We start from the raw sequence: 22,999 nt of genomic DNA, 5'->3' as shown, positions 1-22,999 counted from the left end.
TGCAAGGAATATAAATCCTTCCATTCCCCACTATCCTGACAGAGCTGAAGAAGCTTCCTGGATGAGAAGTGAAATGTGTTCAAAGAAAAAACAAGGAAGTCCAGTTGCCTCCTGAAAAAAGCACCTTTGGGACAACCATGACCTGGATGACTGAGAATCTCTACAGAAGTTTGCCATACAATTTGGGATGAAGACCCTTTGGATGGTTCCGACTGAACAGTGGAGGATGGAAGGATTTATATTCTTTGCAGGTTGTTAGCGCTCCTTCTGAGAGTCATTGAGCCCACTTGGAGATTTATCTGTGCCCTAAGGGTCATCTGAATAGTGCAAATGAGTGTGGAGCCTTCTTGGGACTGCGGAAAGGACCATATGGTAAACACAGCCTGTGTTTATAACATATATGCCTGTTTATCCAACATATATACAGTATATACAACACAGTATATATTCCCTGTGTTGTAAACACTGTACATATTCTCTCTCTCAATCTCAAACTCTCTGTGTAAGTAGGTGGAGGTGAACGCTTCCAGAGTTAGGAATATGGTTGCTTCAAGATGTCAGCTTCTGAACAACCTTAGCATGAATTTGGAAGCCGTGTCCTTTTTAAAACCTATGTTGCATTGGGATACAGGGGAAAAGAGTTGAGATTCAATCAGAGAGTTGTGGCCACCATCTTGACTTTTTTTGACACATCTTTTTTTGACACATAATGTGACAAAATTAGTGGACCAGAGGAATGCCGTCGATATAGTTTACTTGGACTTCAATAAGGCTTTTGATAAGGTAGACCATAACCTACTACTAGATAAAGTAGAAGAAGGTGGGTTAGACAGCATCACCACCAGATGGATTCGTAACTGGCTGATCAACCGCACTCAACGTGTAGTCCTCAATGGAACTGCATCTACATGGAGGGAAGTATGCAGTGGAGTACCCCAAGGCTCTGTTTTAGGCCCAGTACTCTTCAACATCTTCATCAATGATTTGGATGAGGGAATAAATGGGAAACTCATCAAATTTGCAGATGACACCAAGCTGGCAGGAATAGCCAACACTCCAGAAGATAGGCTTAAGATACAAGGAAGTCCAGATACAAGGATCTTGACAAACTTGAACATTGGGCACTATCTAATAAAATGAAATTCAATGGTGAAAAGAGTAAGGTTCTACATTTAGGCAACAAAAATGGAATGCACAGGTACAGTATAGATGATACCTTGCTCAGTAGCAGTAACTGTGAAAGGGATCTTGGAGTCCTAGTGGACAACCATTTAAATATGAGGCAGCAGTGTGCAGCAGCTGCCAAAAAAGCCAACACAGTCCTAGGCTGCATCAACAGAGGGATAGAATCAAGATCACGTGAAGTGTTAATACCATTATACTTTATAATGCCTTGGTAAGGCCACACTTGGAATACTGCATTCAGTTCTGGTCGCCACGATGTAAAAAAGATGTGGAGACTCTAGAAAGAGTGCAGAGAAGAGCAACAAAGATTATTAGGGGACTGGAGACTAAAACATATGAAGAACGGTTGCAGGAACTGGGTATGTTTAGCTTAAGAGAAAGAAGGACTAGGGGAGACATGATAGCAGTGTTCCAATATCTCAGGGGTTGCCACAAAGAAGAGGGAGTCAAACTATTCTCCAAGGCACCTGAGGGTAGAACAAGAAGCAATGGGTGGAAACTAATCAAGGAGAGAAGCAACTTAGAACTGAGGAGAAATTTCCTGACAGTTAGAGCAATTAATCAGTGGAACAGCTTGCCTCCAGAAGTTGTGAATGCCCCAACACTGGAAGTCTTTAAGAAGATGTTGGATAGCTATTTGTCTGAAACGGTATAGGGTTTCCTGCCTGGGCAGGGGGTTGGACTAGAAGACCTCCAAGGTCCCTTCCAACTCTACTATTGTATTGTAGTGTACTATCCTTCTGGTTGACAGACCTGATTGGGAAGCCCCAGTTCCCAAACTCTGCTGTTCAGATGAGCATAGAGATACCCAAAGGCCCAGAATGATTGTAAACATGAAGAAATAATTTAGAGACGATGCCATTTTTGTTTAGATGGCTCTATTTTGGTTCTTCACATTTTTTTCCAAGACAGAATAATTATGTATGGAGTAAAGGATAGGTTTCATCAGGTGTTTGAATGTGGATGGTGGGTTAAATTCACATGCATTTCAGCAGTCTTTCATTCAGAAAAGAGGAGGACTCAAAACAGAAATTCAAAATTGGCCGTGGAGCTGGAATAAAAATAAATAAATATATTTATGACTTTCCTGTGCATCATTTGGACTGCTGTTGGTCATAAAGTGATACAGATATAGCCGGAACAGAATCTTTGTGGTCTTCGGTGAGATACTTTACCTCAGTTGATCATCTGCTTCTTGGAACTGTTGGCAAGCAAAGATAATTCCTGGGCTAGAATTGATGGGAAGAGCTGATCGGTTATTAAGATACATGTCATCTAGCCAGTATTGCAATACCTGAGAGAGAGGGAGAGAGAGAAAGAGAGAGAGAGAGAGAGAGAGAGAGAGAGAGGGAGGGAGGGAGGGAAGGAGGGAGAGAGAACATGGCCTTTTACCATAAGTACATTTTTCTTTCTATTGTTTAAAATGTATTTGTGCCCCACCTTTATTATTTTCATAAATATCGCAACATGATGAACATTTCCAACACAATTTCCTCTTCCTATTTCCCCACAACAATCACCTGTGAGATGGTTTGGGCTAAGAGAGAGTGATTGGCCAAAGACATCCATCTGGCTTTCATGGTTAACTAGAACTCACCTCCTGGTTAACTAGTCCCACCATCATGGGACTAGAACTTGCCCTCTCTTGCTTTCTAGCCTGGTGCCTTACCCAAACTGGGACTCGATTTTAATATTAATGTTCTCTGATGACTGCAGGTCTACAGTCATTCTTCCTTTCAATGTTAATCTCCCATTGTCTTCAAAAAAGTAAGTCTGTAAATAAACATTTGTCTGTATTGATAATGCCTCTGTGATATCCGAGCACCTCAACCAATTCCTTGGTGGAGGGAATAAAGGGGAAAGAAGTGTGGACCCCAGTGTGATTCTAGCTCTTTTCACATGTTCTATGATGAACATATTTGAAGTTGAAGGGCAGAAGACTTACCCAGTTTTCCATTTGTTCATGTCTTTCAAGAAGCTTCTTCTGAAGGAATTCTCCCTGGCCTCCTGGTGCCCCAAACTTCTCCACAAGAGTCTTGGTTTTCTTATATTGTTCTTCAGTCACCAGATGTTTCATGCACTGAAGGTACCTATCTAATGTTTGCTGGAGGGAGGGAACCGGGAGCTTAGGCAGCACCTAATGAAAAAGAGTCTAAGCCATTAGTCACGGAATATTCCCATGGCATTTTGTTTTACAAAGCTATTTTTTGTAGTTGAACTTCTAACCTACCACACACTTTCTTTCAGGTTCTTTCTAGCACAATATTATTATATGTTAGGAAATATCTTGCATAGAAGATGTAATTTGCTACAGATAATAAACCCTTGCATTGGAGAAGACTTTTGAGTGTCCCTTGAACTTCAATCCAGTCAATCCTAAAAGAAATGAACCTTAACTGTCCTTTGGAAGGACAGATCCTGAAGCTGAAGCTCAAATACTTCAGCCACCGAACGAGAAGAGAGGATTCCCTGGAGAAGACCCTGAAGTTGGGGAAGATGGAAGATGAAAGAAGAAGGGGGCGACTGAAGCCAAAACTTTTATGCTTTGAGAGGATTTGTGAAGAGGGGACATCCTGAGCATTTCTTTCAGTTCAGAAAGAACTCACGTCCTTTGTCTTTGACCTTGAAACTTTATGGTTGATGATCTAAAAGTCTTTGTTACCTTCTTTCCTTCTTTTGCTTTTTTGGGGGTATGTGTGTGTGTGTGTAAATGAGGAGGGGGATATTAGTTGATTTCTAGGTAAACATCTATAGAATTGTTCAGTACATCCATAATCTTAATCTTAATTGACAATCCTTCTACCTGAGCATTCATTCTAATTTGTTTTCCACGGATAAGTGAATTGTTCAATTTTTAAAGGCAGCTTCACTCATTTCATCCATGAAGAGGAACACTGTGATATCTGTTCCTCTAAACCAGGGTTGTCCAACCGTGGCAACCTTAAGACATGTGGACTTCACTCCAAGAATGCTGGCTGGGGAATTCTGGGAGTTGAAGTCCACAAGTCTTGAAGTTGCCAAGGTTGGACATCCTTGAACTAAGCTCTTCTCCACCCCAATGGAAATTCCCCCATCCCCACCCTTCCAAATGCAACTTCCATTCTGATGCCTCTTTCCATCCCTCACCATCTCATCTTGGCTTTGGGTGCCATTTTCTTTCTTTGCTGTGATCTTCTCTCGGATTGGCATTTTGAGTCTCCTCTAGAGCTTTTCAATAGATCACAAAACCTGAAGGAAGCAGAGATAAACTTAACATTGGAATGCTTGGGTCAGGCATTACATACCTGGATAAATTATAGTCTTTGTAGAGGAAAATCTAAGAAATAGACTTTAACAGATGAAGAACATTTCACTACAATCTAGAACCAAATCCCTCTTGTGTCTCCTTTTTGTTGCCTTCTAGCTACAATGGTTCAGAAGCTAGAAAGTAGAAGGTGAATCCTAAAATATTGCAGGTGACAAAAATATTCTCTATTTTTTTCTCCCAATTTGTTTCAACATGCACTTACTCTTGGTGTGGTGGCACTTATTTGCAGGAAGGAAAATAAAATCCTACCAAATTCTTTTTGATCATCAATTTGTTCGGGGGGGGGGGGGGAATTGGGCTCTCCAAGATGAAAGGATAACACATCAAATGTTCAACCCTCTGTGAAAAAGATGAGAAAATTGAGTCCTGAGCACAATTCAGTCTGTGTTTATAAATGTGTGATCAATTTGGATAAATACAGGACTGGACAATACAACCACATAGGAAAGTGAAGGTGGAATCTCCCATCCAAGAAGAGAAGAAGATCTTTCCATGACACTCTAATTGCTATGCCGAATGCCTCCCAGCCAAATGTCAAATACAACATGTACTTATTTCTCAAGGATTCCATGCTGTAGAAAACTTAATTATGCCAAAGGCAAAAATGCTCCAGAGGCCTTTATGGACACTTCTGTCCAGTTTGATTTAAGGGGTCAGGCAAATGCTAGGAGTCAAATCAATGCTGGCTGCGTTTATTGTGTTGAACTTCTCATGCCCCATCCAGCCAGTGGACCTGCAATGGGGAGATTGAAATTTAGGAGGTCCTGTGGCCTTCGCCATCCTTCCACAGCAAAGAGTCATCTGCAACAAAAGGAAGGGAGAGGGTAGATTGATCCGACTTTAAATCATGGCTTGAGTCAGATTAGTGTGGCTGATTCACTCAGGACCCACCCAAAGCCTCTCTCAACTGTAAGGGGAAAAACAGGACATTCTGAAAATCTTCAGGAATACAGGCAACAAGGTTGTGTGGGCTCCAATGGGAGGAAATTTATGACTTGCAGAATAAAGAGGGAGAAAGATAAAAGAGAGAGAGAGAAAGATGAACAAGAGAGAAAAAGAGAGAGATGAGAAAGAGAGAGAGAGATGAAAGAGGGAGAGAAAGATGAAAGAGAGAGAAAAAGAAGAGAAAGAGAGAGAGAAAGATGAAAGAGAGAGAAAGAGAGAAAGATGAAAGAGAGAGATGAGAAAGATGGAGAGAAAGATGAAAGAGAGAGAAAGAGAGAGAGAAAGAGAGAGAGAAAGAGAGAGAAAGAGATGAGAAAGAGAGAGAGAGAAAGAGAGAGAGATGAGAAAGAGAGAGAGAAAAAAGAGAGAAAGAGAGAGATGAGAAAGAGGGAGAGAGAGAAAGATGAAAGAGAGAGAAAGAGAAAGAGAGAGAGAAAAGAGAAAGATGAAAGAGAGAGAGAGAGAGAGAGATGAGACAGAGAGAGAGAAAGATGAGAGAGAGATGAGAAAGAGGTAGAGAAAGATGAAAGAGAGAGAAAGAGAGAGAGAAAGAGAGAGAAAGAGCGAGAGATTAGAAAGAGAGAGAATGAGAGAGAGAGAAAGAGAAAGAGAGAGATGAGAAAGAGAGAGAGAAAAAGAGAAAGAGATGAGAAAGAGGTAGAGAGAGAAAGATGAAAGAGAGAGAAAGAGAGAGAAAGAGAAAGATGAAAGAGAGAGAAAGAGAGAGAGATGAGAAAGAGAGAAAGAGAAAGATGAAAGAGAGATAGAAAGATGAAAGAGAGAGATGAGAAAGAGGGAAAGAAAGATGAAAGAGAGAGAGAAAGAGAGAGAGAAAGAGAGAGAGAGAAAGAAGAGAAAGAGAGAGAGAAAGATGAAAGAGAAAGAGAGAGAGAGATGAGAAAGAGAGAGAGATGAGAGAGAGAGGGAGAGAGAGAGAGAGAGAAAGATGAGAGAGAGAGAGAGAGAGAGAGAGAGAGAGAGAGAGAGAGAGAGAGAGAGAGAGAGAGAGAGAGAGATGCATTACCAAAGACAGGAGTTCAAGATGGAGAAAGGAAAGGAAATAAATGGTATTATAAACAGTTGTACCATTCCAGCTGGGGCATTTCTTATTTTCAATTTCAAACATCTTGAAGGTTTTAAAGAAGGAGAAGGAGAAATCATATTTGCCTAATAGTGTCCTGTCTAAAATTTCTGGCTGCAGTTGGGATGATTCAGACATTTCGTTTCTCCAGATGTGGGTGCTTCACCTCTCTCTTTTTGTATTTTTTAAAAAAATAACTTGATTGATTTTGCAAAACAAAAATTGCAAACTTGAAAGATAAAGAAATAGAAAAGGGAAACCTGAAAATAAAACAGCTCAGGAGAGGAAAAGAATAAACATGCAGAGGGAAAAAAAGATTAAAAGAATACTTCTGACTTCCTTTAGGATAGTTATAGAATAAAAAATAGAAGCAACTCTTAACCTAAGGCAGCGGTGTGAAACTCAATTTCATTGAGTGCCGCATCAGGATTGTGGTTGACCTCAGGGGGCCAGGGTGGGTGTAGCTATCTTGACATAATTCGTGTCGGGGTGGGTGGGATGCCTGTGGTGGCCTGAGCCCTCTGCCAGTGAAAATGGCTCCTGAGCTCTGTTTTCTGCTGTGACAGCCTCCTGCAACTCTCTGCCAGTGGAAACAGGGCCTGGGAGGGCCACGTGCAGCCCCCAAGCTCTTATGTCACTGACAGAGGCTGCAGGAGGCCATCATGGCAAAAAACTGAGCTTGGGAGGATGGCACGTTGCCCTCTTGAGCTTCGTTTTTGCTGACAGAGGCAATGTGGTCCAGTCCTTCACTGTTTCCAGGGAGGCCCCACGGGCCAGATCTAAGCACCCCGTGGGCCGGATTCATCCCACGGGCCCTTGAGTTTGACACCCCGATCGAAGGTTTCTCCTTTTGTTTTTCTAAGGATGTAAGGAAATAGGTCTCTTTTAGTGAAGTCCTGTGCTCTTATTTGGAGACTGTGTCAGTATTAAGTGAAAAGAGAGGAAAGAAGAGAAACAGGGCAGCAGGGAGTAGGTGATATTTTATGACTTCAAATATATACAGTAAGTGAGTCATTACTGGGTAATATCAATATGTGTGCTAAAATGGGTGAAAATCTCTTTAGATTGAGAAAGTATCAGGAAGGAAGGAATGAGAAATGGGAAGGGAAGGAAGAAAGCAAAGGAAGGAGGGAGGCAGGGGCGATGGAAGGAAGGAAGGAGAAAGAGTGGGGGAGGGGGAGGAAAGGAAGAAAGGAAAGGAAGGAGGAAGACAGGTGGGGATGGATGGAAGGAAGGAGAAAGAGTGAGGGAGGGGGAGGGAAGAAAGAAAGGAAAGGAAGGAGAGAGGCAGGGGGGATGGAAGGAAGGAAGGAAGGAGAAAGAGTGAGGGAAGGGGAGGGAAGGAAGAAAGGAAAGGAAGGAGGAAGACAGATGGGGATGAATGGAAGGAAGGAAGGAGAAAGGGGGAGGGAGGGGGAGGGAAGGAAGAAAGGAAAGGAAAGAGGAGGCAGGGAGGATGGAAGGAAGGAAGGAGAAAGAGGGAGGGAGGGGGAGAGAAGGAAGGAAGGAAAGGAAGGAGGGAGGGGGAGGCTGGCTGGCTGGCTGGATAGCAGGAAGGAAGGAATTCCCCTCACTATTGTCTTTGGTGGAAGCAGCTTCCCCTTCGAGGGCACCTTTCCTGAAGGCTGCAGGGGAAAGCCCATTTCCTTGAGTTCACAGATGCCCAGGTCCCACGGGCTTCCCTGCTGTCCTTGTCTTCTCCAAACTGAAAGGCCTGATCTGAGACCACCAGATCCTTTGTCAGTTCTAAAGATGACGCAGGATTCGCTTTTCTGTGGCCATTTTCCCCAGAGCCCCACCAGGAGAGGAAGGAGGGCTCCAAAGGTTTGGAGAGAGGGGCTTGTGAAGCTGGTAGCTCAGAGAGTTCAACCCTTGTTCATTGGATCCCGTCTCAGGGTTACCATAGGTTTCTTGGTTAAAAAAGACAGAGACCCACTTCATCCTTGCAGCAATATATGAGGATGGGAGAAAAGCTTCTTTGCCTCTCTCCTTCGTTTCTAACTGGGGAGACAAAATGGAAAGAATTTCCTAGAGAGCTTCTCCAAAATCTCTTTGTGGAGGGTGTCACCCTCTCATTACGGAAGAGAGAAAAGGGGAGAAATGAAGAATATATTTTATCTTTAATCCTTCAAGATACATACAAGCTTTAAATAGCATGCTGCAGCTTAACTATTATAACAGAAATATTCTGCCATAAATTTGAATCCACAATTGGAAACATTTGTTTTGTTAAGAAATTCCATTACTGCAACACACTGAAACATATTGAAAGCAATTGGAAGGGTCTTTATTTTAAACCTGCCTAAGTTAAGCTTTTCTGTATGCATAAAAATTAAATATCTCTCCCCCCCCCCCTTTCTGTTTGAAGGTTTTGGATTGTGGATTTTCCCAGTTCTTTCTTCCCTGGAGCATTTTTTTGGGAGGCTTAGAAATGCCATTGCTTTCCCACCTCTGTCTCTGAGGGTCCTTGGTGCTCTCTGAGTTCGGAGGTTTTCTTGCAGACATTTCATTATCCAACTAGGTAACATCAGCAGTGCAAGAAAACCACTGAACTCGGAGAGCATCAAAGACCCCACAGTCTTTCTCTTCCCTCCCCCCACCTCTCCTCTTCCTCCTCCTCCCTGCAAACCCCCTTCCCTTCTAGCAATTATGATGTTACCAAGCCACCAAAGATACCTCTCTTCTCCTTGAGCTACAATATTCTCTTTTATTGGCATCATCTCTGTCTTTCTAATCAGAAGAAGGGGAGTCCTTGTGGAAGATCTGTATTCATTCTAAACCAAGGAGGGAGGAAGGGAGGGAGTTGGGGAGGAATAAACACAACACAGGTTAACCTAGGCCTTCTCTTCAGCCCCCAAAGAGTTGTCAGTGTGCGGGAGAATGCCATTGGCATCGCAGCTTTATTCCCTGGCTGTTGCCTTGGCTTGCACCTGGATTCCTTGGCTTTTGGCTGCCTGGACCTTGCTGCCATCACCATCTGTCCCTGCATTATGCTAGAGGGACAGTCACAGGGCTGCCCTTTCACACACCTCTGATGGAAGCCAAGTGCTTGACAGGAGAACAGAACGAAGTTCCTGCATGGAGAGGCAGAGATTTTGAAAGGGGCTGTTAACCAGCCAGGATATTACAAGGCTTGCTAGCTGGCCTTTTGCTCCTGTGGCATTCTATTAGTCAAGAAACACATTTTGAAAAGAGCACTTCCGATCTCCCAAATATTATTGAAAACAATCTCTCTCTCAATCTCTCTCTCTCTCTCTCTCCCTCCCTCCCTCCCTCTCTCTCCCCCCCCTCTTCCCTCTTTCTTCCCTCTTTCTCACTCTCTGTCTCTGTCTCTCTCTCTCCACACCCTAAGTGGGGAATGGAAATAAAACAGAGTCAAATTATACAATCCATTTGAAAGAAAACTGGGCTGAAGCCCATAAAAATCATTTTGTCAATGTATCAGTATCAAGAAAATCACACGCACAACAAAGCTCCACCCCAACATCCAGGCCCCCATCCAGGGGATTAGAAATTTCTAATCCTAAATCAATCCCATGGGTTGCAATTGACAAAACTGTCTTGTTTAGCTTGGCAGAAACAGAGAGGTGGAGGAAAGAGAGATTTGCTCAGGTTTTTCTAGGCAGCCATCTGGTTTACAATGACCACCTGTGTGTTTCCACTTGGATGCAAGTGTTGATTTACAGAAAGAAATCAGACAGAAATTCACTTGCATCAGGGTAAATGCTCCCCATATTGGACACATGATGGGCATGCATGCCATGGGAATGGCACTGCAACTGGAGGGAAAGATAGAGACCCAGGACAAAACCACTACATTCTTATATGGACCCTCCCTTGGGAAATCAACTAATTGCAACAAAGAACATTCTAGAATGCAGTTTCCTGGCCACCAGTTCCAGAAATAAACAAGAAACGGTCTATTGATGGACAGGCACAATTTTTCTTCTTAAAAAAAAGATGCATGGTGGCTGCCTGCGGCCTTATCCATCATCTCTGATTAATTTTTCTCCCTGTCAGAACATTTCTCCACAGTTCTAGGTTGCTTCTCTTCTTTGCTTCTTGTGCTGCCTTCAGGTTCTTTGGAGAATAGCTTGACCCCCTGTTCTTTGTGGTAGCCCCTCAAATATTGGAAAACTATCATGTCTCCCTTACTCCTTCTGTCCACTAGAGTAGACAAACCCAATTCCTGCAACCCTTCCAACCCTGGGTGAACTGGTTGCTAAATCTCTCTCTCTCTCTCTCTCTCTCTCTCTTTCTCTCTCTCTCTCTCTCTCTCTCTCTCTCTCCCTCCCTCCCTCCCTCCCTCCCTCCCTCCCTCCCCCTCTCCCTCTCCCTCTCCCTCTCCCTCTCCCTCACACACCCTATCAAAGTAGATCCTGGGCGCTGTGCTGCAATGGAGAAACAGGCAACGGAGGGAAGGAGGGAAGGAGCAGGGAGACCAAAGAGGGGAATGCCCTCGCTTCTTTGCCTACCTGATTTCCAGTTCCGTCGCGTTTCTCGCCGTTGTGTGCAGGGAAAGAAAAGTTGGTGGGGCTAAAAAAAAAAATTCAATCAATCAATTCCAACTTTGCGAGATCTCACCCCCCGCCCCCCGCGAGTAGTTGGAATTGATTGATTGAACTTAATTTTTTTTAGTCCCACAAACTTTCCTTTCCCATGCCCACGGCGGCGAGAAACGCGAGGGGCCTGGAAATCAAGTAGGCGAAGAAGTGCGTGTGGGGAGCGAGGGCAGCTGGGCGCCGGGCGCTGAATTGTGCCCGTCCCTATCCAGCAGCTGCCCAGGCCCACCGGAGGGAAAGCCAGCACTTAAACGCGGCGGCCTTACAGGCCAGGAATTAGCTACCGGTTGTCCCAAACCGCTGCGATCCGACTAAGCTGGACAGACGCTACCTTGAGCGTGAAAAGGTGAGAATCAGACAGCGCCGCGCGGCCGTCCCGCCACTTCCACGCTCCACGCCACTTCCAAGCTACAACAAAGGCTCCCCACTTTATTTTACAGTGAAAACGCTCGAAGCGATTTCCTAGAAAAAAACTATTTCAGGGTTTTCTCCCGGTTTCCGCCACCGGTTCTCCGCCCGCCCGGCTCTTGAGTCCGACTCCCCTCCCCACAAGAGCAGCCCTTTGAAACAGGGAAAGAGGACGGTCGGGAGAACGAAGAGCTCCCGCCTTCAGCTGGGCGTTTGGACTTGCCCGACCATCAGCCGAGCGGATTCCGGCTCTGGAGCCTCCCCGAACGCCACAGCCCGGAAGAAGGGAAAAGCCCCGCTCGTCTCGGTTCCCCATCGGGCTGGCTCCACCAAAGGCCGCCTGCCGGTCTCGCAGCCAGCTGCCTCCTGAAGTTTCAAGGGGCGCCACGCAGCAAGTCCCCCCCTTCTCCCACGCGCGTCCCCCGGCGCTTGCTGTGGCTGCGCTGCTTCCTCCTTAAGCGCCATTTGGTCTCCTGACCGGTCGTCCAGATTCCTTTCTCTTCGGCTCTTCAGGAGCTACAAAGGCCGGCAAGGAACATCTAAGTAAAGCCAACCCAGTGCCTGCATCTGCCCATCTGGAAACCTACCCCTCTCTTTACTCCCCCCCCCCCAAGGACCCTGATAGGGAGAGTAAAAGGCAGCTTAGCGAGGTTTTCCAAACATCCCCTTTTCAGGGAGTTGCTCACTTATGTTCGCACAACCGAATTAACTCGAGTTCTGGCTCCTCCCAAGCACATTCGCCTCTCGGCGGATCCAAGCGGGCTGGAGGATTGCATCCCGGAGCCCAAAGAGCCCTCTAAGCCAAAGGGACACTGAAACCGGCTTCTTCGTGGGTCGTGTGAACGGAGCCGCCGACTCTTTCCCTGGACGCGTGTTGCCGGAAAGCGGCTCCGTCCCGCGGGAGAACTGGCAGGTAGGGCACTTACCTGGGACTGGAGCGCCTGTGGAGCCGGCGGAGAGGGGAAGACTCTTTCGGCCGGGGAAGACGTTCAAGCGGCTGGGCGCGTGCTGCCTTCGGCGGCGCTGTCCGTGGTACCTCCGGCGGAGCTCCCCTGCCTTCTTCGGCCGCCGGGCTCCCGTCCTGCGCCTTCCTCTCCGCCAGCCCGCTACGGGCGACGAGGCAGAGCCGGGAAAGGCAGAGGCCGGGCGAAAAGGGGGCTCCTGTCGCTGAGAGAGGCCGGTGTCTGCCCGCCTCTCCTTGGCGGACCGGCTCTTCACCGCGGCAGAGCGCAGCGTCGGCGGCTCCGCAACTCCGCAAACTTCTTGGCCAGGCGGGCAGGGAAAGGGGGCTCGGCCGTCCCGGCTGATCGAAGGGCACGCCGCCCGGGCATCTCCCTTTCTACCGGGCGACCCACTTGGCGAAGGCGGGCAGGAGTCCCCCCGGGCGCCCCGCGCTCGCCAACCCTTTGGCTCTAGGAAGGGAGCCGGGAGAAGCGAAGCCTGCGAGTCGTTGCGTGGGCTCTTCAAAGCAAGCCCTCCCCCTCCCGACCCTGCAATTTACTCCGCGGTCAGGGAGGCTCCGGGGGGCCGCTTGAAGTGCGCCGCGTCTTTGGCGGTGCGAGGGAAGGAGACTGCAGAGCGGCCCATCCCCAACCTGGCGCCCTCCGAAGGTACGGCTGGACTACAACTCCCGCCAGCGCCATTCGGAGGTTATAGGTGAAGTCGCTTGAAGGGGAGGAAACCAACGGAGGAGAGGCTGGAGGCGTCCAAGGTCTCGGTTTCCTTCACCTTCCTATGCCATACCTACATTTCAAAGTCCTTGGTGGTCTATACCAATCGGAGCGTGTGCCTGCTGGTGCTCTGCCAGCCTTTACTTGGGTCAGTCAAGAAAGTGGGCACCATAAATGGGATCTTCTGGATTGGCCCCTCCAGCCAGCCTTCATTAGTGCCTGGCTCATTGTCCCTTGGGTTGGGGCTCAACCTCTCCCAGGCCAATGATAGGGTGGGTTTTCCCCTCCCCCTCCAGGAGGGAATGACCCCATCTTCTGACACCCCCAAAACACACCTGTAGTCCATACTCCTTTCTGAAAAGGGGGAGAATAAAGACCCCACTTTCATTTTTTGGCCAGGCTAAAACTGCTGGATTAATGGGGATAATGTAGATTAAACTCTCACATGAAAAGGAGGTGGGTCAGAGCATTGATGCAAAGGAGATAGGGCTGTGTGTGTGTGTGTGTGTGTGTGTTTTCACAGGAACAGCCTTCATTTGCAAAGGTCATTGTTCAGAGTCACTTAGGTGAGATGGACAGGGTAAAATTTGATAAAAAAATAAGTCTTCTAAATAGTCAATGATTCTCTAACGAACAACTGGGGAAGGGAGGATAGACAAGAGAAAAGAAACCCCACAACACCATTCACCTGCTTACTAAGTATCAAACTCACTAAGCTAAGCTGGTTGTGGGAATGAGGCCCAACCTTTTGGATTTATAAATGACCCAGTGAAGGAGTTGTGTAAATGCAGCAACTGAATTTTCAAGTCCCTGTTATTATAGGGCATTCAGAACAATGTCTGTTAAAAGAATGTGGGAATCTTTGTTGACTGGGATGATCCTTCAAGCTGCTTCAGCAACAGGAATCAAAATGGGTCCCACTTTATGCAGGAAGAAAAAAATAGCTCTGTTGCCTGCACCAGACAGGTGTGTGTGTGTGTGTGTGTGTGTGTGAGAGACGATAGGAGGAAGTTTGTTAGTCTGTTTGTTAGTCTGCAAAGCTGTCCCCAGACTGCCCCCAGTTCTTTTCCAACAGAAATAGTTCTTGGATTTGCAATTCATGGTTTTCAGGTGGGCCTTTTCAGCACCTGGATGATGTTGAATGAATAAGCCTCGATCCTTCTCTTGACTAATGCCCAAGTCAGTTTCAAGGCGGCAACAGGTCATTTCTGCCTCTGCCACCATATCCCTTCAACCCATCTATCCATCCTTCCTAAGAGGGGAGCCTATATCAGTCTGCAAGCATTTCTTTGCTGCCCTCTCCTGGATGCCAAGAGTCTTGCATCCCGAAGCCGCTTGCTCTCCCTTCCATAAGGAAGAAGAAGGCTGCCATTTTACAAGGAGATCAGGATAGGAAAGATAGCGAAGGAAGTGGTGGATTAAGGCTCACCGGTGCCCTAAACACTGACAAATCTTGGTGCCCCTCCTTTGTACATACTGTATTTCATTGGGTTTTTTTTCTTTCTTTCTCAACTTTCTGGTGCCCCCTTGGGCCCGGTGCCCTAAGCACGTGCATAGTCTGCTTAATGGTTAATACAACACTGAGCAGAGGCATTTGCCAAAAACATCTGGGCTGTTGGATCTCTTGGGCCAGTCTCCTCCAGGCACGATTCTTTGGTTGCAGTCTGGTGGATTTGCACAGGACACACTTCTGACTAAGGGTAGATGAGCACAGCAATGTGGATTGAAGTGGAAAATTAAAACAATGAAGAATAAATTTAGCTCTCTTCCTTGGTATTTTTTCTTTCCGGTTTCTTTCCCTTCCTTCCATCCATCTTCCCTTCCCCCACTCTCTCTCTCTTTCCCTCCCCTCCCCAACACTCCTCCCTCCTTCTCTTCCATTTTTTCCTCCCTCCCTCCTTCCTTCTTTCATTTCTCCCTCCTCCCTCCCTCCTTGTTTTGGGCAGAATATTCAGAAGAAATCTCTGAAATAACACCCCTTCTTTTCCAGTTCTGTTGTAACTGGTCACCCTTCGAATTTAATGGCAACGTCGATTTATAAAAAGCGAAGTGCAGCCCCAACACTTGGTTAGACCCCTTCGCCTCACCAGGAGGCAGGTGGGAGAAACCAGGATAGGAAGAGATACGATCGGACACGAAGATTTCCGATTTCCTGGGCTTGAAGCAGCGGGGTCTGAAAAGGAAATCCGGGGTTGCTTTGGAAGATTTCGCGGATTTCACCGACTGGCTTTTACCTCCGAAGAGACACAGCCGCGAAGCTGCGTGCGGAGGAAAAGGAAATACGCGAAGCTCTGAGATCAAAGCGAGCAGCCAGGTCGAATCCTTCAGACAGGAGAAGGCAGATGGGTGGTCTGGAGCCCTCTCGCTGAGCCGGATGGGAGCCTGTTTCCTCCTCTCTGCCCTCCGTGAAGGAGAAGGAAAAAGAAAGCAGAAACGGTTTTGGAAACGTTCCGTTAATTAATTCCTCCGGTCAGAGACAGACTACTGCGGGGAAGTTAAGAAACCTTCGATTACCGTCCCCCATAATCCGCAGCTTCGGGCTGATAGAAATCGAGGGCTTCCCAAACTTACTTGAGATGGGGCGGGGGCGGATCAGAACGTGGCCACGCAAACTCTGTCGTGCGAAAAGGGGATGAAAGTGTGAAAAAGTCAGGCAAGGCATTTTGCGCAGCCGTTGGGAAGCAGAATAAAATTGACACGCCACGCAGTGAAATTGACCAGGCGGATGGAAGGATGGGGCTTTGGGGAAGAAAATAGATCGGGGAGGTCTCTAGTTGGCTTGGAAATCAGAGGACGGTTTGCAACCATCCTACAGAAATAGCGTAGGAGAAACATAGCGGGATCCGAAAGGGAATATAAATAAACCGTAAATCAAGGATCCTACAGGAAGTTATTGAGAAGTAACTAAAGCTAAGTAACTAAAGCTTCTATCTATAAGTAGCTGTCTAAACTTTGGGAAAATAAATGTGAGAAATTGCAGACCTGCATTCTACACATAGTTTGTGAACATAACTGTATCTGTCTAACGGGGTGTGGCAGCGATCTATTAGAAACAACTCTTGAAAAATTCTACTGCCTTCCAATCATGATTAAAACAAACAAACAAACAAACGAATAAACAGAAAACCCCAAACGGAACTGATTTTAAGAGAGACTAATTCCGAACCAAAATAAAAACCAAGCCAGGATGAGCCAACTGAGTTAAAATATTTGTAAAAAGAGCAAATTTCATGCTTGGGATTTGTTTATTAACAATTTAATTATCTTTTATTGGTGTGTGTGTGTGTGTGTGTGTGCGCGCATGTCCCTTTTGTAGCTTTTTTTTCTGGGAAGGATTAAATTATTGTATCTATTGTTTCAAAAATAATTCATTAACTAGCTGGATATCCCAAAATGCTGATTTTTTTAAAACAGAAATGGACATAAAAGTGCTAAGAATCTACCTGCCTACTATTTGCAACTGGAAGTTATAGATTTTTTTTAAAACTTAAGAATTAAGTTGTTGAGCTATCAAAGTAGATTAAAATTGTTGATCTTAAGCAGTTTTCCATGAAAATAATCTCAGCATATATAGTAGGTACAGGAAGGACTTTGGGGTAGATACTCAGATTCGACTCTAGTTTGTGTATTTTCTTTGTGTATTTAGGATTCATCTTAATGTGCACACAATAAAACCAAGACAAATATTCCCTGGAATGTTATTTATTCACACCCAGATGAATGGAAGCGTTTCAGACTAAAACAGAGTTTTCATTGACCAGAATAGGAGCACAATAGGAAATAAATAAATAAATTAAAAAACAGGTTACAAATTTGTCTTGTTGAAAAAATAACATAACATAATTTCCACTGCTGGCATTAAAATGTGAATCTGATGGAAAATTTCCAGGTGGAGATCTGTCTATAAATGTACAATATTTATGGAGATCCTGGATGTGTATTTTTGAAGCATCTGGTAAAGATGAAGCTGGTTCACACGTGCATAACTGCAATATATCTAGTGAGAAGACGCCCAAATCTAATGTCACAGACAGAACACTCAGATCATGTCACACATGCACAGCAGACATGGGGGAAACAGGGCACGTGCAGCTCGTGGCTTCCAACTTCACTATATTTTAATCAAGTATAGATAAAGTGTGCCATTGGAGCTGGGAATAAAAACAAAGAAAAATGAAAGCCAACCAAACTGATGCATCAAGGGTGATACATGCATGTGTGAACCAGTCTTAAGTCACACATAACACTGCTGCCCTCAAACCTTTGGCAGAACCGCAGAAAGCATGGGAGGTCTACCTTGTTTCTTGTAACAAGAAAGGACCAATACATCTATGCAATTATGCTATTTGGGGATAGACAGTTTTAATCTCAATAGAGTGATTTAAGTCGTAACTTGGGGAGGAGAGAAGGAGAGAGAGAGGGAGGGAGACATAGATTGAGATTTAGAGAAAGATTAATGTATAATACATTGGACATATGGAGACAATAGCTGAGACACTGTCCCTATTCAGATAGGACCTTCTAGCCAAGCCCTAAGTATAGTCATAATCTGAGGAATCATCCTCAAAAGCCCCTTTAAAGTCTCTTTGATAAGGATCTAGACTATTCTCTTCAAAATCCCCCACTGGGTGGAGGTTTCTACCCTTGGCTTTGCGTTTTTCCATCTTGATGGTATCGTATAGTCCTTTGGGTTCCTCATCAAGAAGGATGTTCCTCTCTGAGTGGGAGGGCTTCATCTGGCAAATGTTTTTGAGGGCCAGCAGGACCGGAGAATAGAGGACATTGACAAGACCCATGCCCAAGCTGAGTTGGGTGAAGCCAAATGAGTGGACAATCTCTCCAGCCACGATGGGCCCCAGGGCATAGGCCACCGAATAGGAGATGTCGGCAATGGCATAGACGCTGCCGTAGACGGACACATGGCGCACATCTACCAAGAAGGCAAGGGTGGGCAGAAGGGCCGTGTCCACCAGGGCAATGCCAAAGCAGATGCCACACAATGGGAGCATCAGTTGGCCAAAGTTCCGGCAAGCGGGCACCACGCAGGAGCTGGCCCCAATGATGACCATGCCTAGCGCCCCATAGAACCACTGCAGGTGGGGATACTTGTCTGCCAGCTTGATGGTGATGAAGACGCCCAGGACGTGGGGGAAGAAGGCTGGCAGCCAAGCCAGACCCATCTCCCACTCGTTGGTGTTCATGGTGCGGTTCATCCAGCTGGCGATGGTGGGCTCCAGGAAGGCCAAGGGGATGTTGCAAGTGGTGAGGGCCCCAGCCACCACTGCGATGTAGGGGTCGACCATCAGCCGGTGGATGGGGGTGCCCACCGGCATGTTCTCCCGGGTCCTGTTGGCGAAGGGCTTTATGGCCACCAGCAGCAGCAGGGCGTCCAGGAGGGAGATGGAGGCCAGCACCAGGAAGGGCGCCTGCTTGCGGGCGAAGCGGTACAAGATGCCACCAAAGGGGGGCGCCACCAGGCTGCCGAAGGAGATAAAGGCTAGCGCCACGCCCAGGGCGCGGTTGCGCTCCGACTCCTCGGTGTATTTGTCGGCGATGAGGGCCACCCCCGAGGTGTCGGCGAAGGCCGAGCCCAGTCCCTGCAGGCTGCGCGCCACGAAGAGGGTGCTGTAGTTCTCAGCGAAGGCGAAGATGAGCGTGGAGAGGAACATGACCAGCAGCCCGATCAGCAACGGCAGGACGTAGCCCACGCGGTCGATGAAGGTGCCGGTCAGCGGGTTGACCAGCAGCTGCAGGATGGCCTTGGAGGCGAAGAGCACGCCGATCTTGATGTCCTGGTTGTCGGCCCGCAAGGGCGGCGGGAGCAGCCCAGAGGTCCTGCTGGCGTTGCCGGCCCAGCCCCCGCCCGCCACACTGCCGTTAAACTCCAGGCTCTGCCCGGCCGCCGGCGCCTCCGCCGCGCCGGCGCCGCCACCCATGGTGGCCAGGTAGTCGGGGATGATGGGCACGATGACCATGTAGAGCATGTTGTCCAGCAGCAGCGCCACGCAGACGATGGCCAACAGGAGGCGCCGCTGGCGGTGAGCCTCCTGCAGGGCGCTGCCCAGAGCCTTGGCCCGCAGCCCCACCGCTTCGGACAGCTTCTCCACCGCCCGGCGGGCGCCCACCGAGTCGCCGGCCTCCTCCTGCATCCTTCCTCCTATGACTGCCGGGCCAGGGACGTTAGAGGGGCATGGAGCCGGGAGAACGAGGCTGGAGGGCGGGCGCGGGGGTCCTGCAGCCTTCCTCGTCTTCCTCCTCCTCGCGCTCTCTCTGCTTTCGGCTCTGCGGCGTCCTCCTCCACCTTCAGTGCCGCTTCCTTGGCATTCTCCGAGCGAGCTTCTTGGTTCCGCTTGCCCGGCCGCCCGGCACCCGCTGCCCGCAGCTCTCGCCGCCTTTCTCAGGCTGCGGAGGAGGCGCGCGGTCTTGTCCTGCTAAACCTCCGGCAGCTGCGCCTCTTCCACTCAGCCGCGCTTTGGCCGCGTCCCCATGGCGCTCCTGTAGGGCCGGGGTCACTTTGCTGTCGCCCGCCCTTCCTGCCCGCCTTCTGGGCTCTAGACGGAGCTTTGGGTCGCCGCGGTGCCCCCTCTCTGTCCGCCCCGGCTCGGCTGCGGCGTGCGTGAAGGGCTGCCTCTGGCTTCGCTTTCCCTGGTGGAGCTTCTCTAGCCGACGGGCGAGGGCAAGCGAGGGAGGCTGCCCATCAATCGGTCCTGCGTGGCGAGGTTGGCATCCCCTCTTCTTGCCTTGTTGGGTGGGTTCAGAGGAGCGCGGCTGGCCGGAATCTTCCCGTTCCCAGCATCGCTGGGGCTGGCTCAGACGGAGCGGCCCGAGAAAAGCTGCCTCTCGTTGCTCTCGGCGCCGGTGGAAAGTTGCGGGCTCTTCTTCTTTTCCCCTCCGCCCCCTCCGTCCCTACCCACGCGGGCTGGCTTCCCTCCTCCCCACCCTCCGATGACGCAGAACGAAGCCCCCTCCCGAGCGCTCGCTGGCCCGGCTGCGTCTCACTCGGCTAATTTAACACATGGAGGACTCGGAGCCAATGGCTGCCTCCAAACAGCCCCCGGGGGCCCGCGGGCGTGCTAGGCCGCACCTGGAGTTTGGAGAGGAAGGGCTGCGCCTGCTGGCGGGACACGTCTGGACAGGAAGTCCCTCGGCCCAGTTCCCCCCTTCCCAGGCCAGAGGGTGGCTGGATGGCAGCCTGACCAGGCAAGAGGCTGGTGAAGGACCCATTGAAAGGAAGGAGCTCTTCCTGTAAAGCCAAGAAGGAGGGGGAGCTGGTTGGTTTTCTTGCAGACCTTTTCATAACCCAAACTAGGTAACATCATCAGTGTCAGTCTAGCACTGATGATATTACCTCGTTTGGATCATGAAATGTCTGCAAGAAAACCACCCAGCTCCAAGACCAAATCCAGCAGGTTCTGACAAGTTCTGGAGAACCAGTAGCAAAAATTCTGAGTAGTTCGGAGAACTGGCAAATGCCACACAGTGTGGGGTGGGAATGGAGATTTTGCAGTATCCTTCCCTTGCCACGCCCACCAAGCCACACCCACAGAACCGTTAGTAAAACAAAATGAATTTCACCACTGCCCAAGACCCCTGAGCTACAAAGATTCTTCTTTAAACCACAATGTCTGCTGGCTGAGTTGGCATACACAGAATCATAGGGCTGGAAGGGACCTTGGAGGTCTTCCATCCAACCCCTTTCTCAAGGCAGTTGTCCAGAGTCAAATAGTGGTCCAGTTCTTCTTGAAAACCTCCAGCAATGCAGCATCCACAACTCTGGGAGAAAGGTTGTTCTGTTGATTGAAGTCTGTAAAGATTCATGATTGTCCCAAAAGTGCTTTTTCAGGAGGCAACTGGGCTTTCTGGTTTTTTCTTTTGAAGACTTTTTGCTTCTCATCCAAGAAGTTTCTTCAGCTCTGACAAGATAGTTCCATTGATTGATTATTCTAGCTGTCAGAAAATTCCTCCTTCTGTCCAGTTGGATTCTGCTGCTATGCGGATGTCTCTCCACTCCTGCTCCTCTTCCAAGCCCTGCCCATCCCTTGGGGCCTCTGTAAGGCAAGGAGAGACAAGGCCCAACTGCTCTTAGATACCTCCAGGATGCCAGGATTAGAGAAGAGACTCTATTTGAAACCCGGAATAGCTAAAAGTCCCCAGAGGGGTTTCTGGGTTGGGGAAGAGGAAGGAAGGCAATTCTCGTGAGGTCCTGGCTGACCTGGGATAAGTAGTGATAACCTGGCTCAAAATTCAGCTTGAATTTGCTAACTAAAGGAGGTAAGGACCCCAGTTTGAATAGCTTTCTAAGGGGAAACCTGAGAAATTCACCAGCAGTGTGGAATTGATAGCAGCGTGCCTTAAATGGAGGAGGAGGAGCTTCCGGAGGAATGGCGGTCGGCCGCTAGAGCTCCGTGTTCTGCGGGGCGCTTTCCGGGGAATTAGGAGTGCAGCCGGTCCCCTTTTCCAGCATGGGGGCCGGGTCCCCAGTAAACAGCTACCCTGGTTTCTTTTATGACCCGAATGGGTCCTCCAGGGTAGCTGGGTGTCTGGAAAAAGCATGAGGAACGTGAGGAACGAACTCAAAATGCAGCCGATGGGAGGAGGCGCCCGGAGAAGCCGCAGAGAGGCCGTCTGCATTTGGAGCCGATTGAAGGAGAGGCAGACGGCCTCGAAATGGCGGACGGAGTGTGAGGAGGCGCGCCGATACCAGCGATGCCGAATTTGGACTTCAGGTTGGAGGCTGGTGACCTAGGACCATCTGGGACCGTGGATTGAGGTGGCGAAGGCTGGAAGCACCGGACGCCAAATCCCTCGGCTTGCAGCTTGCTGTGAGAGGTAGCTGTGGGAACTATGGGAGGTTTGAAAAGGTTTAAAAACCATGTTGGCCGAATTTGGAGGATTGGAGACCGGCCGGGACCTTTGAGGCTGGCAAAGACTGGATGGATAGGCCGAGAAGGAAGCTGGAGGCCGATGGGAGGCTGGTGGGAGCGGCGTTGGGGCCTGGAATGGTGGTTTGGGGGCCAAATTTGCAGTTGCAGGCCAAGGCAGGATTAAAAGCCTAGGACCTGGTAGGAATAGGACAACGACTATGATTCAGGAGGCTGCATAGAAACTGGGGGGGGGGGAGCTTTGTTGGTGGATTGCCAGGAGGCCCTTGTCATCGTGCACTTGACTGCATCCCACCTATCCCCCCTTGCCGACTATTTATTAACAACTGCCCCGGATTCCATCTGCGTGAGCCCTAGAGGACTTCTTCCTACCCTATATGATTCACTGCTGATTGACCATCTGCCCCCTGCCTATTCCAACTACAGTCCAATTACCCCTTGCCATTTGCCACCTACCACCCACCGCCCCCACCTCTTGATTGTCATCTAACCAACCTATTACCATCACCCCCCCCATCTAAGTCTAATGACTGGACTATTCTGTTTTGCTGCAATCATGCTCTTCAAATTTTTACTGGATTATGACATCTTCAGCACAGACCCTAAGCCCCGACGACGAACTCTTTTAACACTTTATGTATTTAAGGTCAGACCTGATCCTACTGCGAGAGTCCCCCCTCTCGCAGGTGTGGCCCTCCGCCCTTTCGAGGGCCCACCTTGATGACGGATTTATTAATCCCGAGAGGTGGAGGAAGCGGAGACTCAGGGGGTTTTTAGTCAGTTGTTTTTTAAAAATTTGTAGGGGTGGGGTCTCAGGGGTTGTGGGGCGGGTGTGTCAGATCAGGAGCAATGTGAGAGCCGGGCCCCCAGGTGTGGTCGCGAGCAGAAGGGGCGGAAGGGAGGAGGAGGGGGAGGACACCATTCCTATACAGGGCTCTTTAATTCCAACGGTCGCAGGG

At 48.6% G+C, this 22,999-nt stretch overlaps 2 protein-coding genes across 2 annotated transcripts in view; both read right to left on the bottom strand.

The window, feature by feature from the left end:
* Positions 1-12,898, bottom strand: part of CHAT (choline O-acetyltransferase) — a 50,851-nt gene extending 37,953 nt beyond the window's left edge. Inside the window, exons 1-4 of the mRNA XM_081956326.1 lie at positions 12,415-12,898; positions 4,312-4,413; positions 3,131-3,322; positions 2,361-2,479 (exon numbers count right to left, since the gene is read on the bottom strand). Of these exons, the coding sequence (XP_081812452.1) occupies positions 2,361-2,479; positions 3,131-3,322; positions 4,312-4,374 (374 nt within the window). The 5' untranslated portion in view covers positions 4,375-4,413; positions 12,415-12,898. The remainder of the gene's footprint in view (positions 1-2,360; positions 2,480-3,130; positions 3,323-4,311; positions 4,414-12,414) is intronic.
* A 3,849-nt stretch (positions 12,899-16,747) lies between these two features.
* Positions 16,748-19,307, bottom strand: SLC18A3 (solute carrier family 18 member A3; the record flags this gene model as incomplete). The annotated part of the gene is made up of 1 exon (XM_081955750.1): positions 16,748-19,307. The coding sequence occupies one exon, from the start codon at positions 19,305-19,307 to the stop codon at positions 17,691-17,693; it is 1,617 nt and encodes a 538-aa protein (XP_081811876.1). The 3' UTR covers positions 16,748-17,690.
* Positions 19,308-22,999: the final 3,692 nt, after the last annotated feature.

This window comes from Natrix helvetica (genome assembly GCF_964273705.1).
Source record: "Natrix helvetica genome assembly, chromosome: 5".
Taxonomy (NCBI): Eukaryota; Metazoa; Chordata; class Lepidosauria; order Squamata; family Natricidae; genus Natrix; species Natrix helvetica.
Note: the sequence above shows the minus strand (reverse complement) of the source record. Positions and strands in the feature narration are given on the sequence as shown.